The 16,651-nt window shown below is 41.4% G+C and overlaps 1 protein-coding gene across 1 annotated transcript in view; it reads right to left on the bottom strand.

The window, feature by feature from the left end:
- LOC128636429 (gastrula zinc finger protein XlCGF26.1-like) overlaps positions 1-11,683 on the bottom strand; it is a 33,404-nt gene extending 21,721 nt beyond the window's left edge. The window contains exon 1 of the mRNA XM_053689444.1: positions 11,576-11,683. Within this exon, the coding sequence (XP_053545419.1) occupies positions 11,576-11,633 (58 nt within the window). The 5' untranslated portion in view covers positions 11,634-11,683. The remainder of the gene's footprint in view (positions 1-11,575) is intronic.
- Between the last annotated feature and the right edge of the window lie 4,968 nt (positions 11,684-16,651).

The raw sequence follows: 16,651 nt of genomic DNA, 5'->3' as shown, positions 1-16,651 counted from the left end.
GAAGCCCGATTCCTCTCAGAGTATAGCGAATGTCAGAGGGACGTAAAGGGAGTATCACTTATCGAATATAATGATTTCCCTAACGGGGGTCTATTTCATAGGTTCTCTGTTATCGGTCGTAGAGATTCATCTCCTACCTCCCTTTTCAGATCGACGATATACTCTCAATTTACCATTACCTCTACTGATAACTGTTTTAGTACTGGTTTGGCTATCTGCTATATGTGGATGGGTGTCTTTGGGTAAGTATGCTTTTTATTACTTAAGACACCTCAGCTATGGTTTGGCACTTTATGCATTTATATAAAGTTCTAAATATATGTATTGTACTTATATTTGCCATGAGTCAGGTTCATGTATTTCCTTCTGCAGACTGTCAGTTTCATATTTGGGGAATATAAAAAAAAATTTAAGAAATGTATTTCTTACCTGGGGTTTAGTCTTTTTTTCAATTGACTACTTCTTGCAAATTGCGGGCGGTATTAGGCCCGCGGGTGCGTCAAATGCTAAACTTTATTGCGTCATTCTTTGCGTGAAAAAATACGTTTATGACGCAATTTCGTCATTTCCGGCGTCATACTTGACGCCGAGACCTTTCACACGGTTGCGTCATTAGTGACGCGAGTGTGTCATTTCCGGTTATTTTTGGCACCAAAAAAGTTTAAGTTACGTTGTGCGTCATACTTGGCGCCAAACTTTTTCATTATTTCAATACCCCATTGATGTTTGCCTCTTGCCTTTTTCTCTATCAGAGGGCTATGCTATTTGCATTTTTTCCCATTCCTGAAACTGTCATATAAGGAAATAGATAATTTTGCTTTATATGTTTTTTTTTCTCTTATATTTTGCAAGATGTCTCAATCTGATCCTGCCTCAGAAGTTTCTGCTGGAACATTGCTGCCTGACATCGGTTCTACCAAAGCTAAGTGCATTTGCTGTAAAATTGTAGAAATTATTTAGCCGAATGTCATTTGTAATAGTTGTCATGATAAACTTTTACATGCAGATAGTGTATCCATCAGTAATAGTACATTGCCAGTTGCAGTTCCTTCAACTTCTAATGTGCATGATATACCTGTAAATTTTATAGAATTTGTTTCTGATTCTATCCTGAAGGCTTTGTCTGCATTTCCACCTTCTAATAAACGTAAAAGGTCTTTTAAAACTTCTCATTTAGATGATGAAATTTCAAATGACCAACAACATAATAATTTATCCTCTTCTGATGAGGATCTATCTGATACAGAAGATCCTTCCTCAGACATTGACACTGACAAATCTACTTATTTATTTAAAATAGAGTATATGCGTTCTTTATTAAAAGAAGTGTTAATTACTTTGGATATTGAGGTAACCAGTCCTCTTGACGTTCAGTCTAATAAACGTTTAAATGCTGTTTTTAAACCTCCTGTGGTTTCTCCAAGGGTTTTTTCCTATTCCTGAGGCTATTTCTGGTATGATTTCTAAGGAATAAAATAAGCCAGGTACTTCTTTTATTCCTTCTTCAAGGTTTTAAAAATTGTATCCTTTACCAGCAAAATCTATAGAGTTTTGGGAAAAAATCCCCAAAGTTGATGGGGATATTTCTACTCTTGCTAAAGGTACCACTATTCCTATGGAAGAAAAGTACTTCCTTTAAGGATCCTTTAGATAGGAAGCTTGAATCTTATCTAAGGAAGGTCTATTTATATTCAGGTCATCTCTTCAGACCTGCAATTTATTTGGCTGATGTTACGGCTGCATCAACTTTCTGGTTGGAAAATTTAGCGCAACAGGAATTGGATTCTGACTTATCTAGCATTATTTGCTTACTGCAATATGCTAATCATTTTATTTGTGATGCTATTTTTGATATTATCAAAATTGATGTTAGATCCATGTCTTTAGCTATATTAGCTTTGTGGCTTAAATCTTGGAATGCTGATAAGACATCTAAATCTAGATTACTATCTCTTTCTTTCCAAGGTAATAATTTATTTGGTTCTCAGTTGGATTCTATTATTTCAACTGTCACTGGGGGAAAGGGAGTTTTTCTGCCTCAGGATAAAAAAACCTAAGGGTAAATCTAAGGCTTCTAACCGTTTTCGTTCCTTTCGTCAGAATAAGGAACAAAAACTCAATCCTCCCCCCAAGGAATCTGCTTCCAATTGGAAGCCTTCCTCAAATTGGAATAAATCCAAGCCATTTAGGAAACCAAAGTCAGCCCCTAAGTCCGCATGAAGGTTCGGCCCTCATTCCAGCTCAGCTGGTAGGGGGCAGATTAAGGTTTTTCAAGGATATTTGGATAAGATCTGTCCAAAATCAATGGATACAGAGCATTGTCTCTCAAGGGTATTGAATAGGGTTCAGAGTAAGACCTCCTGTGAGAAGATTTTTTCTCTCACGTATCCCAGCAAATCCAGTAAACGCTCAGGTTTTCCTGAAGTGTGTTTCAGACCTGGAGTCTTCAGGGGTAATCATGCCAGTTCCTCTTCAGGAACAAGGTTTGGGGTTTTATTCAAATCTATTCATTGTCCCAAAAAAGGAAAATTTATTCAGACCAGTTCTGGATCTGAAAACTTTGAATCGTTATGTAAGAGTACCAACTTTCAAGATGGTGACTATAAGGACTATTCTGCCTTTTGTTCAGCGAGGACATTATATGTCCACAATAGATTTGCAGGATGCATACCTTCATATTCTGATTCATCCAGAACATTATCAGTTTCTGAGATTCTCTTTTCTAAACAAGCATTACCAATTTGTTGCTCTTCCATTTGGCCTAGCAACAGCTCCAAGAATCTTTTCAAAGGTTCTGGGTGCCCTACTCTCTAATCAGAGAACAGGGTATTGCGGTGTTTCCTTATTTGGACGATATCTTGGTACTAGCTCAGTCTTTACGTACTGCAGAATCTCACACGAATCAACTAGTGTTGTTTTTTCAGAAACATGGTTGGAGGATCAATTTACTAAAAAGTTTCTTGATTCCTCAGACAAGGGTTACCTTTTTAGGCTTCCAGATAGATTCAGTGTCCATGACTCTGTCTCTAACAGACAAGAGACGTTTAAAATTGGTTGCAGCCTGTCGGCACCTTCAGTCTCAGTCATTCCCTTCAGTGGCTATGTGCATGGAAGTTTTAGGTCTCATGACTGCAGCATCGGACGCAATCCCCTTTGCTCGTTTTCACATGAGACCTCTACAGCTTTGTATGCTGAACCAATGGTGCAGGGATTATACAAATATATCACAATTAATATCCTTAAATCCCAATGTACGACACTCTCTGACGTGGTGGATAGATCACCATAGTTTAGTTCAAGGGGCTTGTTTTGTTCAGCCAATCTGGACTGTGATCACAACAGATGCGAGTCTTTCAGGTTGGGGAGCTGTTTGGGGATCTCTGACAGAACAAGGGGTTTGGAAATCTCAAGAGGCGAGATTACCAATAAATATTTTAGAACTCCGTGCAATTCTCAGAGCTCTTCAGTTTTGGCCTCTGTTAAAGAGAGAACCGTTCATTTGTTTTCAGACAGACAATATCACAACAGTGGCATATGTCAATCATCAGGGTGGGACTCACAGTCCCCAAGCTATGAAAGAAGTATCTTGGATACTTGCTTGGGCGGAATCCAGCTCCTGTCTAATCTCTGCGGTACATATCCCAGGTGTAGACAATTGGGAGGCGGATTATCTCAGCCGCCAGACTTTACATCCAGGGGAGTGGTCTCTCCATCCAGATGTATTTTCTCAGATTGTTCAGATGTGGGGTCTTCCAGAGATAGATCTCATGGCCTCTCATCTAAACAAGAAACTTCCCAGATACCTGTCCAGGTCCAGGGATGTACAGGCGGAAGCAGTGGATGCGCTGACACTTCCTTGGTGTTATCATCCTGCTTATATTTTCCCGCCTCTAGTTCTCCTTCCAAGAGTGATCTCCAAAATCATCATGGAACAATCATTTGTGCTGCTGGTGGCTCCAGCATGGCCACACAGGTTTTGGTATGCAGATCTGGTTTGGATTTCCAGTTGCCTGCCTTGGCCACTTCTGTTACGGCCAGACCTACTATCTCAAGGTCCGTTTTTCCATCAGGATCTCAAATCATTAAATTTGAAGGTATGGAAATTGAATGCCTAGTACTAAGTCATAGAGTGATTAATACTATGTTACAAGCTCGTAAATCTGTCTCTAGAAAGATTTATTATTGAGTTTGGAGGACTTACATTTCATGGTGTTCTTCTCATAAATTCTCCTGGCATTCTTTTAGAATTCCTAGAATTTTACAGTTTCTTCAGGATGGTTTGGATAAGGGTTTGTCTGCAAGTTCCTTGAAAGGACAAATCTCAGCTCTTTCTGTTTTATTTCACAGAAAGATTGCTATACTTCCTGATATACACTGTTTTGTACAGGCTTTAGTTCGTATTAAGCCTGTCATTAAATCAATTTCTCCTCCTTGGAGTCTTAATTTGGTTCTGAAGGCCATACAGGCTCCTCCATTTGAACCTATGCATTCTTTGGACATTAAACTACTTTCTTGGAAAGTGTTGTTCCTTTTGGCCATCTCTTCTGCTAGAAGAGTTTCTGAGCTATCTGCTCTTTCTTGTGAGTCTCCTTTTCTGATTTTTCATCAGGATAAGGCAGTTTTGCGGACTTCTTTTAAATTTTTAACTAAGGTTGTGAATTCTAACAACATTAATAGAGAAATTGTTGTCCCATCCTTATATCCTAATCCTAAGAATTCTTTGGAAAGATCCTTGCATTCTTTGGATGTGGTAAGAGCTTTGAAATATTATGTGGAAGCTACTAAAGATTTCAGGAAGACTTCCAGTCTATTTGTTTTATTTTCTGGTCCTAGGAAAGGTCAGAAGGCTTCTGCTATTTCCTTGGCTTCTTGGTTGAAACTTTTGATTCATCAAGCTTATTTGGAGTAGGGTCAGGCCCCGCCTCAGAGAATTACAGCTCATTCTACTAGATAAGTCTCCACTTCGTGGGCTTTTAAGAATGAAGCTTCAGTTGATCAGATTTGCAAAGCAGCAACTTGGTCTTCTTTGCATACATTTACTAAATTCTACCGTTTTGATGTATTTGCTTCTTCGGAAGCAGTTTTTGGTAGAAAAGTTCTTCAGGCAGCTGTTTCAGTTTGATTCTTCTGCTTTTGATTTAAGTTTTTTTCTTTCAATTATGAAAATAAACTTATTTTTTTGGGTTGTGGATTAATCTTTTGAGCGGAAAATGGCTGTTTTTATTTTATTCCCTCCCTCTCTAGTGACTCTTGAGTGGAGATCCACATCTTGGGTATCGCTATCCCATACGTCACTAGCTCATGGACTCTTGCCAATTACATGAAAGAAAACATAAATTATGTAAGAACTTACCTGATAAATTCATTTCTTTCATATTGGCAAGAGTCCATGAGGCCCACCCTTTTTATGGTGGTTATGATTTTTTGTATCAAGCACAATTATTTCCAAATTTCTTTTGTTGATGCTTTCTACTCCTTTCTTTATCACCCCACTGCTTGGTTATTCATTAAACTGAATTGTGGGTGTGGTGAGGGGTGTATTTATAGGCATTTTGAGGTTTGGGAAACTTTGCCCCTGTTGGTAGCATTGTATATCCCATACGTCACTAGCTCATGAACTCTTGCCAATATGAAAGAAATGAATTTATCATGTAAGTTCTTACATAAATTATGTTATTTAGCGTTCTGATGACACCTGACCCTTCTATAGAGTGTACTAATGAAACCTGACCGTTCTATAGAGTGTGCTAATGACACATGACCCTTTTATAGTGCACTAATGACACCTGACCCTTCTAAAGAGTGTGCTAATGACACCTGACCCTTCTATAGAGAGCACTAGTGACACCTGACCCTTCTATAGAGTGTGCTAATGACATCTGAGCCTTCTATAGAGTGTACTAATGAAACCTGAGCCTTCTATAGAGTGTACTAATGACACCTGAGCCTGCTATAGAGTGTGCTAATGACACCTGACCCTTCCATAGAGTGTGCTAATGACACCTGACCCTTCTATATAGTGTACTAATGACACCTGACCCTTCTATAGAGTGTACTAATGACACCTGCCCCTTCTTTAGAGTGTACTAATGACACCTGCCCCTTCTATAGATTGTGCTAGTGACACCTAACCCTTCTATAGAGTGTTGTAATGGCACCTGACCCTTCTATAGAGAGCGCTAGTGACACCTGGCCCTCCTATAGAGTGTACTAATGACACCTGACCCTTCTGTAGAGTGTGCTAATGGAACCTGACCTTTCAATAGAGTGTACTAATGACACCTCACATTTCTATAGAGTGCAAATGACACCTGACCCTTCTATAGGGAGTGCTAATGACACCTGACCCTCCTATAGGGTGTACTAATGACACCTGACCCTTCTATAGGGAGTGCTAATGACACCTGACCCTCCTATAGAGTGTACTAATTACACCTGACCCTTCTATAGAGTGTGCTAATGACACCTGACCCTTTTATAGAGTGTGTTTGTGACACCTGGCCCTTCTATAGAGAGAGTGCTAATGACACCTGACCCTTCTATATAGTGTACTAATGACACCTGACCATCCTATAGAGTGTACTAATGACACCTGGCCCTTCTATAGAGTGTGCTAATAACACCTGACCCTTCTATAGAGTGTGCTTGTGACACCTGACCCTTCTATAAAGTGTGCTTGTGACACCTGACCATTTTATAGAGTGTACTAATGACATCTGACCCTTCTATAGAGTGTACTAATGACACCTGACCCTTCTATGGAGTGCGCCAATGACACCTGACCCTTCTATAGAGAGCGCTAGTGAGCTGTTAGCCGTATGACAGGTGACCGTCCTATAGTATGATAACAATTTGCTTCATATGGGATTTGATAACTCAGCTATATAATGCGGCACAATGAGCCTGCGGTAAGTGAAAAAAAGTAAATGAATAATTATTAATAATAAATGTAAGAACTGAGAGTATTTTAGTGTCTGTTACCCTCTGACAAGAAGCATTGATCATTATTTTATATTTTAATATAATTATATTTCTCATAGATCAGTAAAGAGAAAAAATTAAGATGTAAGTTTGAGCATTTGACTATTGCACAGTAAAAATACATCTATTTACTAGGCCACCTTTTACTGTATATGTCACCTAATACAGCATACGTGCGTTTGCCCCGTGCACACAACCATTTCCCACATAGTGGGGCCTAGTTATCAAGCCATCAACCTCAAATACGCTGGAATTCCTCAGCGTATTTGTGGCGAGGCTGATTCACCTTAGTTATCAAGCCCTAGATACCGGCAAAAGTAGAATTTGGTGACATAAGCTTTGATCCGCCGGACTCAGTCCGACACAGATCGATTCTTACGTCACTCCAGATGTTCCGCACACAAGTGCGGCACAATCTGACTACTTTTGCTAGTTACACACCCCTAATCTGCCCCCCTACACCGCCGCAACTAAATAAAATGATTACCCCCTAAACCGCCGCTCCCGGAGCCCACCGCAACTATAGAAAATGTATTAACCCCTAAACCGCCGCTCCCTGACCCCGCCGCAACTATAATAAATGTATTAACCCCTAAACCGCCGCTCCCGGACACCGCCGCAACCTACATTATACCTAGTAACCCCTATCCTGCCCCCGCTATACCGCCGCCCTCTATAATAAAGTTATTAACCCCTATCCTGCTGATCCCGCACCTCGCCGCAACTAAATAAATAGTTTAACCCCTAAACCGCCGCTCCCGGACCCTGCCGCAACCTATATTAAATTTATTAACCCCTAATCTGCCCCCCCTACACCTTCGCCACCTATAATACATTTATTAACCCCTATCCTGCCCCCCACTACACCGCCGCCACTGTAATAAATGTATTAACCACTAAACCTAAGTCTAACACTAACTCTAACACCCCCGTAACTTAAATATTAATTAAATAAATCTAAATAATATTTCTATTATTAACTAAATTAATCCTATTTAAAACTAAATACTTACCTTTAAAATAAACCCTAATATAGCTACAATATAAATAATAATTATATTGTAGCTATCTTAGGATTTATTTTTGTTTTATAGGTAACTTTCAATTTATTTTTACTAGGTACAATAGCTATTAAATAGTTATTAACTATTTAATAGCTTACCTAGCTAAAATAAACAGAAATTTACCTGTAAAATAAATCCTAACCTAAGTTACAATTACACCTAACACTACACTATACTTTAATAAATTATTCCTATTTAAAACTAAATACTTACCTGTAAAATAAACCCTAAGATAGCTACAATATAATTAATAATTACATTGTAGCTATTTTAGGATTTATATTTATTTTACAGGTAACTTTGTATTTATTTTAGCTAGTTAGAATAGTTATTAAATAGTTATTAACTATTTAATAACTACCTAGCTAAAAGAAATACAAAATTACCTGTAAAATAAATCCTAACCTAAGTTACAATTAAACCTAACACTACTCGATCATTACATTAATTAAATAAATTAAATACAAATAACTACAATTAAATACAATTACATAAACTAACTAAAGTACAAAAAATAAAAAAGCTAAGTTACAAAAAATAAAAAAATAGGTTACAAACATTTAAAAAATATTACAACAATTTTAAGCTAATTACACCTAATCTAAGCCCCCTAATAAAATAACAAAGCCCCCCAAAATAAAAAAAATTCCCTACCCTATTCTACATTAAAAAAGTTCAAAGCTCTTTTACCTTACCAGCCCTTAAAAGGGCCTTTTGTCGGGCATGCCCCAAAGAAAACTGCTCTTTTGCCTGTAAAAGAAAAATAAAACCCCCCCAACATTAAAACCCACCACCCACATACCCCTAATCTAACCCAAACCCCCCTTAAAATAACCTAACACTAATCCCCTGAAGATCATCCTACCTTGAGTCGTCTTCACTCAGCCGAGCCACCGATGGAACTGAAGAGGACATCCGGAGCGGCAGAAGTGATCCTCCAAGGGGCGCTGAAGAAATCTTCCATCCGATGAAGTGATCCTCCAATCGGCGCTGAAGAAGTCTTCCATCCGGGCGATGTCATCTTCCAAGCGGCGCTGAAGAAGTCTTCTATCCGGGCGATGTCATCTTCCAAGCGGGGTCTTCAATCTTCAATCTTCATCCCGCCGACAATGAACATCCTTCTTTCCCGACGGACTACCGACGAATGAAGGCTCCTTTGAGGGACGTCATCCAAGATGGCGTCCCTTCAATTCCGATTGGCTGATAGGATTCTATCAGCCAATCGGAATTAAGGTAGGAAAAATCTGATTGGCTGATTGAATCAGCCAATCAGATTGAAGTTCAATCCGATTGGCTGATCCAATCAGCCAATCAGATTGAGCTCGCATTCTATTGGCTGATCCGATCAGCCAATAGAATGCGAGCTCAATCTGATTGGCTGATTCAATCAGCCAATCAGATTTTTCCTACCTTAATTCCGATTGGCTGATAGAATCCTATCAGCCAATCGGAATTGAAGGGACGCCATCTTGGATGACGTCCCTTAAAGGAGCCTTCATTCGTCGGTAGTCCGTCGGGAAAGAAGGATGTTCCGCGTTGGCGGGATGAAGATGGATCCTGAAGAAAGAAGATTGAAGACCCCACTTGGAAGATGACATCGCCCGGATAGAAGACTTCTTCAGCGCCGCTTGGAAGATGACATCGCCCGGATGGAAGACTTCTTCAGCGCCGACTGGAGGATCACTTCATCGGATGGAAGATTTCTTCAGCGCCCCTTGGAGGATCACTTCTGCCGCTCCGGATGTCCTCTTCAGTTCCATCGGTGGCTCGGCTGAGTGAAGACGACTCAAGGTAGGATGATCTTCAGGGGATTAGTGTTAGGTTATTTTAAGGGGGGTTTGGGTTAGATTAGGGGTATGTGGGTGGTGGGTTTTAATGTTGGGGGGGTTGTATTTTTCTTTTACAGGCAAAAGAGCAGTTTTCTTTGGGGCATGCCCCACAAAAAGGCCCTTTTTTTTATTTTTTGTACTTTAGTTAGTTTATGTAATTGTATTTAATTGTAGATATTTGTATTTAATTTATTTAATTAATGTATTGATAGTGTAGTGTTAGGTTTAATTGTAACTTAGGTTAGGATTTATTTTACAGGTAATTTTGTATTTCTTTTAGCTAGGTAGTTATTAAATAGTTAATAACTATTTAATAACTATTCTAACTAGCTAAAATGAATACAAAGTTACCTGTAAAATAAATATAAATCCTAAAATAGCTACAATGTAATTATTAATTATATTGTAGATATCTTAGGGTTTATTTTGCAGGTAAGTATTTAGTTTTAAATAGGAATAATTTATTAAAGTATAGTGTAGTGTTAGGTGTAATTGTAACTTAGGTTAGGATTTATTTTCCAGGTAAATTTCTCTTTATTTTAGCTAGGTAGCTATTAAATAGTTATTAACTATTTAATAGCTATTGTACCTAGCTAAAATAAATGGAAAGTTACCTATAAAATAAAAATAAATCCTAAGATAGCTACAATATAATTATTATTTATATTGTAGCTATATTAGGGTTTATTTAAAAGGTAAGTATTTAGTTTTAAATAGGATTAATTTAGTTAATAATAGAAATATTATTTAGATTTATTTAATTAATATTTAAGTTAGGGGGGTGTTAGTGTTAGACTTAGGTTTAGGGGTTAATAAATTTATTACAGTGGCGGCGGTGTAGTGGGGGGCAGGATAGGGGTTAATAAATGTATTATAGGTGGCGACGGTGTGGGGGGCAGATTAGGGGTTAATAAATGTAATATAGGTTGCGGCAGGGTCCGGGAACGGCGGTTTAGGGGTTAAACTATTTATTTAGTTGCGGCGAGGTGCGGGATCAGCAGGATAGGGGTTAATACATTTATTATAGGTGGCGGCGGTATAGGGGGGCAGGATAGGGGTTACTAGGTATAATGTAGGTTGCGGCGGTGTCCGGGAGCGGCGGTTTAGGGGTTAATACATTTATAAGAGTTGCGGCGGGGTCTAGGAGCGGCGTTTAGGGGTTAATAACTTTATTGAGTTGCGGGGGGCTCCGGGGGCACTGGTATAGGGGGTAGAACAGTGTAGTTTAGTGTGGGTGCTTAGTGACAGGCTAGCAATAAAGCTGTAAAAAAAGCCGAAGAGCAGCGAGATCGGATGAGTGATAACTCTCACAGTCCGCTGCTCATCGCCCCGTATTTGGTGCGCAGCTTTTTGACAGATTTATTGATAACTTAGGCGAATTTTTTCAGGTCTGCGGCGGCGATGGTAGGCGAGCTTAGGCGGGCGTATTGGGCCGGCGAAGGCAGGAAAGTTGACACGTTGATAACTATCCCCCATAATGTCTTCAGAACAGCAAGTTTGGTGATGCGCCAATATGCATCATTGTCAAGTTATACTCACACTGCCAGATCTCTGAGCAGACACGATGACTAAAGTGAGTGCATTAGGCATACGTACGTATTATCCATATGCAAAGTAAAAGCTAGCACTGAATTACACTTAAATAATTTATTAGGAACCATTTTAGGAGACCCAGTTGGTTTACAATAAAATCTGTGTTACCTGAGTCCTTGTGCGCTGGGATCTCAGTGGTCTGAGGTTTCTGATTAGTCTCCACCATGACGTCCTTGTATAGCTCCTTGTGTCCCACTCCTCCATAGAGAAATACACGGCAACGTCATCACACTTTATAGGCACCTGAAACATACACAACTCATTCAGTGCTGACACAGGGACTGGTTCTGTCACACACTTTATAGGCACCTGAAACACACACACAACTCATTCAGCACTGACACAGGGACTGGTTCTGTCACACACTTTATAGGCACCTGAAACACACACACAACTCATTCAGCGCTGACACAGGGACTGGTTCTGTCACACACTTTATAGGCACCTGAAACACACATAACTCATTCAGCGCTGACACAGGGACTGGTTCTGTCACACACTTTACAGGCACCTGAAATACACACAACTCATTCAGCGCTGACACAGGGACTGTTTCTGTCACACACTTTATAGGCACCTGAAACACACACACAACTCATTCAGCGCTGACACAGGGACTGGTTCTGTCACACATTTTATAGGCACCTGAAACACACATAACTCATTCAGCGCTGACACAGGGACTTGTTCTGTCACACACTTTATAGGCACTTGAAATACACACAACTCATTCAGCGCTGACATAGGGACTGGCTCTGTCACACACTTTATAGGCACCTGAAACACACACACAACTCATTCAGCGCTGACACAGGGACTGGTTCTGTCACACACATTATAGGCACCTGAAACACACACACAACTCATTCAGCGCTGACACAGGGACTGGTTCTGTCACTCACTTTATAGGCACCTGAAACACACACACAACTCATACAGCACTGACACAGGGACTGGTTCTGTCACACACTTTATAGGCACCTGAAACACACACACAACTCATTCAGTGCTGACACAGGGACTGGTTCTGTCACACACTTTATAGGCACCTGAAACACACACACAACTCATTCAGCGCTGATACAGGGACTGGTTCTGTCACACACATTATAGGCACCTGAAACACACACACAACTCATTCAGCGCTGACTCAGGGACTGGTTCTGTCACACACTTTATAGGTACCTGAAACACACACAACTCATTCAGCGCTGACACAGGGACTGGTTCTGTCACACACTTTATAGGCACCTGAAACACACCCACAACTCATTCAGCGCTGACACAGGGACTGGTTCTGTCACACACTTTATAGGCACCTGAAACACACACAGCTCATCCTGTGATGACACAGGGACTGGTTCCGTAACAAACTTTATAGGCACCTGAAACACACACACAACTCATTCAGCGCTGACACAGGGACTGGTTCTGTCACACACTTTATAGGCACCTGAAACACACACAACTCATTCAGCGCTGACACAGAGACTGGTTCTGTCACACACTTTATAGGCACCTGAAACACACACACACACACACACACAACTCATTCAGCGATGACACAGGGACTGGTTCTGTCACACACTTTATAGGCACCTGAATCACACAAACAAATCATTCAACGCAGGGACTGGTTCTGTAACACACTTTACAGGCATCTGAAACACACACACAACTCATTCAGCACTGACACAGGGACTGGTTCTGTCACACACTTTATAGGCACCTGAAACACACACACAACTCATTCAGCGCTGACACAGGGACTGGTTCTGTCACACACTTTATAGGCAACTGAAACACACACAACTCATTCAGCACTGACACAGGGACTGGTTCTGTCACACACATTATAGGCACCTGAAACACACACAGCTCATCCTGTGATGACACAGGGACTGGTTCCATAACAAACTTTATAGGCACCTGAAACACACACACAACTCATTCAGCGCTGACACAGGGACTGGTTCTGTCACACACTTTATAGGCACCTGAAACACACACAACTCATTCAGCGCTGACACAGAGACTGGTTCTGTCACACACTTTATAGGCACCTGAAACACACACACAACTCATTCAGCACTGACACAGGGACTGGTTCTGTCACACACTTTATAGGCACCTGAATCACACAAACAAATCATTCAACGCAGGGACTGGTTCTGTAACACACTTTACAGGCATCTGAAACACACACACAACTCATTCAGCACTGACACAGGGACTGGTTCTGTCACACACTTTATAGGCACCTGAATCACACAAACAAATCATTCAACGCAGGGACTGGTTCTGTAACACACTTTACAGGCATCTGAAACACACACACAACTCATTCAGCACTGACACAGGGACTGGTTCTGTCACACACTTTATAGGCACCTGAAACACACACACAACTCATTCAGCGCTGACACAGGGACTGGCTCTGTCACACACTTTATAGGCAACTGAAACACACACAACTCATTCAGCACTGACACAGGGACTGGTTCTGTCACACACATTATAGGCACCTGAAACACACACACAACTCATTAAGCGCTGACACAGGGACTGGTTCTGTCACACACATTATAGGCACTTGAAACACACACAACTCATTCAGCGCTGACACAGGGACTGGTTCTGTCACACACTTTATAGGCACCTGAAACACACACACACAACTCATTCAGCGCTGACACAGGGACTGGTTCTGTCACACACTTTATAGGCACCTGAAACACACACAACTCATTCAGCGCTGACACAGAGACTGGTTCTGTCACACACTTTATAGGCACCTGAAACACACACACACACACAACTCATTCAGCGATGACACAGGGACTGGTTCTGTCACACACTTTATAGGCACTTGAATCACACAAACAAATCATTCAACGCAGGGACTGGTTCTGTAACACACTTTACAGGCATCTGAAACACACACACAACTCATTCAGCACTGACACAGGGACTGGTTCTGTCACACACTTTATAGGCACCTGAAACACACACACAACTCATTCAGCGCTGACACAGGGACTGGTTCTGTCACACACTTTATAGGCAACTGAAACACACACACAACTCATTCAGCACTGACACAGGGACTGGTTCTGTCACACACATTATAGGCACCTGAAACACACACACAACTCATTAAGCGCTGACACAGGGACTGGTTCTGTCACACACATTATAGGCACTTGAAACACACACAACTCATTCAGCGCTGACACAGGGACTGGTTCTGTCACACACTTTATAGGCAACTGAAACACACACAACTTATTCAGCGCTGACACAGGGACTGGTTCTGTCACACACATTATAGGCACCTGAAACACACACAACTCATTCAGCGCTGACACAGAGACTGGTTCTGTCACACATTTTATAGGCACCTGAAACACACACACACACAACTCATTCAGCGATGACACAGGGACTGGTTCTGTCACACACTTTATAGGCACCTGAATCACACAAACAAATCATTCAACGCAGGGACTGGTTCTGTAACACACTTTACAGGCATCTGAAACACACACATAACTTATTCAGCACTGACACAGGGACTGGTTCTATCACACACTTTATAGGCACCTGAAACACACACACAACTCATTCAACGCTGACACAGGGACTGGTTCTGTCACACACTTTATAGGCACCTGAAACACACACACAACTCATTCAGCACTGACACAGGGACTGGTTCTGTCACACACTTTATAGGCAACTGAAACACACACACAACTCATTCAGCACTGACACAGGGACTGGTTCTGTCACACACATTATAGGCACCTGAAACACACACACAACTCACTAAGCGCTGACACAGGGACTGGTTCTGTCACACATATTATAGGCACTTGAAACACACACAACTCATTCAGCGCTGACACAGGGACTGGTTCTGTCACACACTTTATAGGCAAATGAAACACACACAACTCATTCAGCGCTAACACAGGGACTGGTTCTGTCACACACTTTATAGGCACCTGAAACACACACACAACTCATTCAGCGCTGACACAGGGACTGGTTCTGTTACACACTTTATAGGCACCTGAAACACACACAACTCATTCAGCGCTGACACAGGGACTGGTTCTGTCACACACATTATAGGCACCTGAAACACACAACTCATTCAGCGCTGACACAGGGTCTGGTTCTGCCACACACTTTATAGGCACCTGAAACACATACACAACTCATTCAGCGCTGACACAGGGACTGGTTCTGTCACACACTTTATAGGCACCTGAAACACACACACAACTCATTCAGCGCTGACACAGGGACTGGTTCTGTCACACACTTTATAGGCACCTGAAACACACAAACACAACTCATTCAGCGCTGACACAGGGACTGGTTCTGTCACACACATTATAGGCACCTGAAACACAAACACAACTCATTAAGCGCTGACACAGGGACTGGTTCTGTCACACACTTTATAGGCACCTGAAACACACACATAACTCATTCAGCGCTGACACAGGGACTGGTTCTGTCACATACATTATAGGCACCTGAAACACACAACTCATTCAGCGCTGACACAGGGACTGGTTCTGTCACACACTTTATAGGCACCTGAAACACACACAACTCATTCAGCGCTGACACAGGGAATGGTTCTGTCACACACTTTATAGGCACCTGAAACACAAACACACACAGCTCATTCAGCCCTGACACAGGGACTGGTTCTGTCACACACTTTATAGGCACCGGAAACACACACACAACTCATTCAGCACTGACACAGGGACTGGTTCTGTCACACACTTTATAGGCACCTGAAACACACACAACTCATTCAGCGCTGACACAGGGACTGGTTCTGTCACACACTTTATAGGCACCTGAAACACACACACAACTCATTCAGCACTGACACAGGGACTGGTTCTGTCACACACTTTATAGGCACCTGAAACACACACAACTCTTTCAGCGCTGACACAGGGACTGGTTCTGTCACACTAATTATAGGCACCTGAAACACACACACAACTTATTCAGCGCTGACACAGGAACTGTTTCTGTAACACACTTTAAAGGCACCTGAAACACACACACAACTCATTCAGCACTGACACAGGGACTGATTCTGTCACACACTTTATAGGCACCTGAAACACACACACAACTCATTCAGCACTG

Source organism: Bombina bombina, chromosome 7 (assembly GCF_027579735.1).
Source record: "Bombina bombina isolate aBomBom1 chromosome 7, aBomBom1.pri, whole genome shotgun sequence".
NCBI classification, from domain to species: Eukaryota; Metazoa; Chordata; class Amphibia; order Anura; family Bombinatoridae; genus Bombina; species Bombina bombina.
The sequence above is the reverse complement of the archived record's forward strand: the minus strand, read 5'-3'. Positions and strand labels throughout refer to the sequence as shown.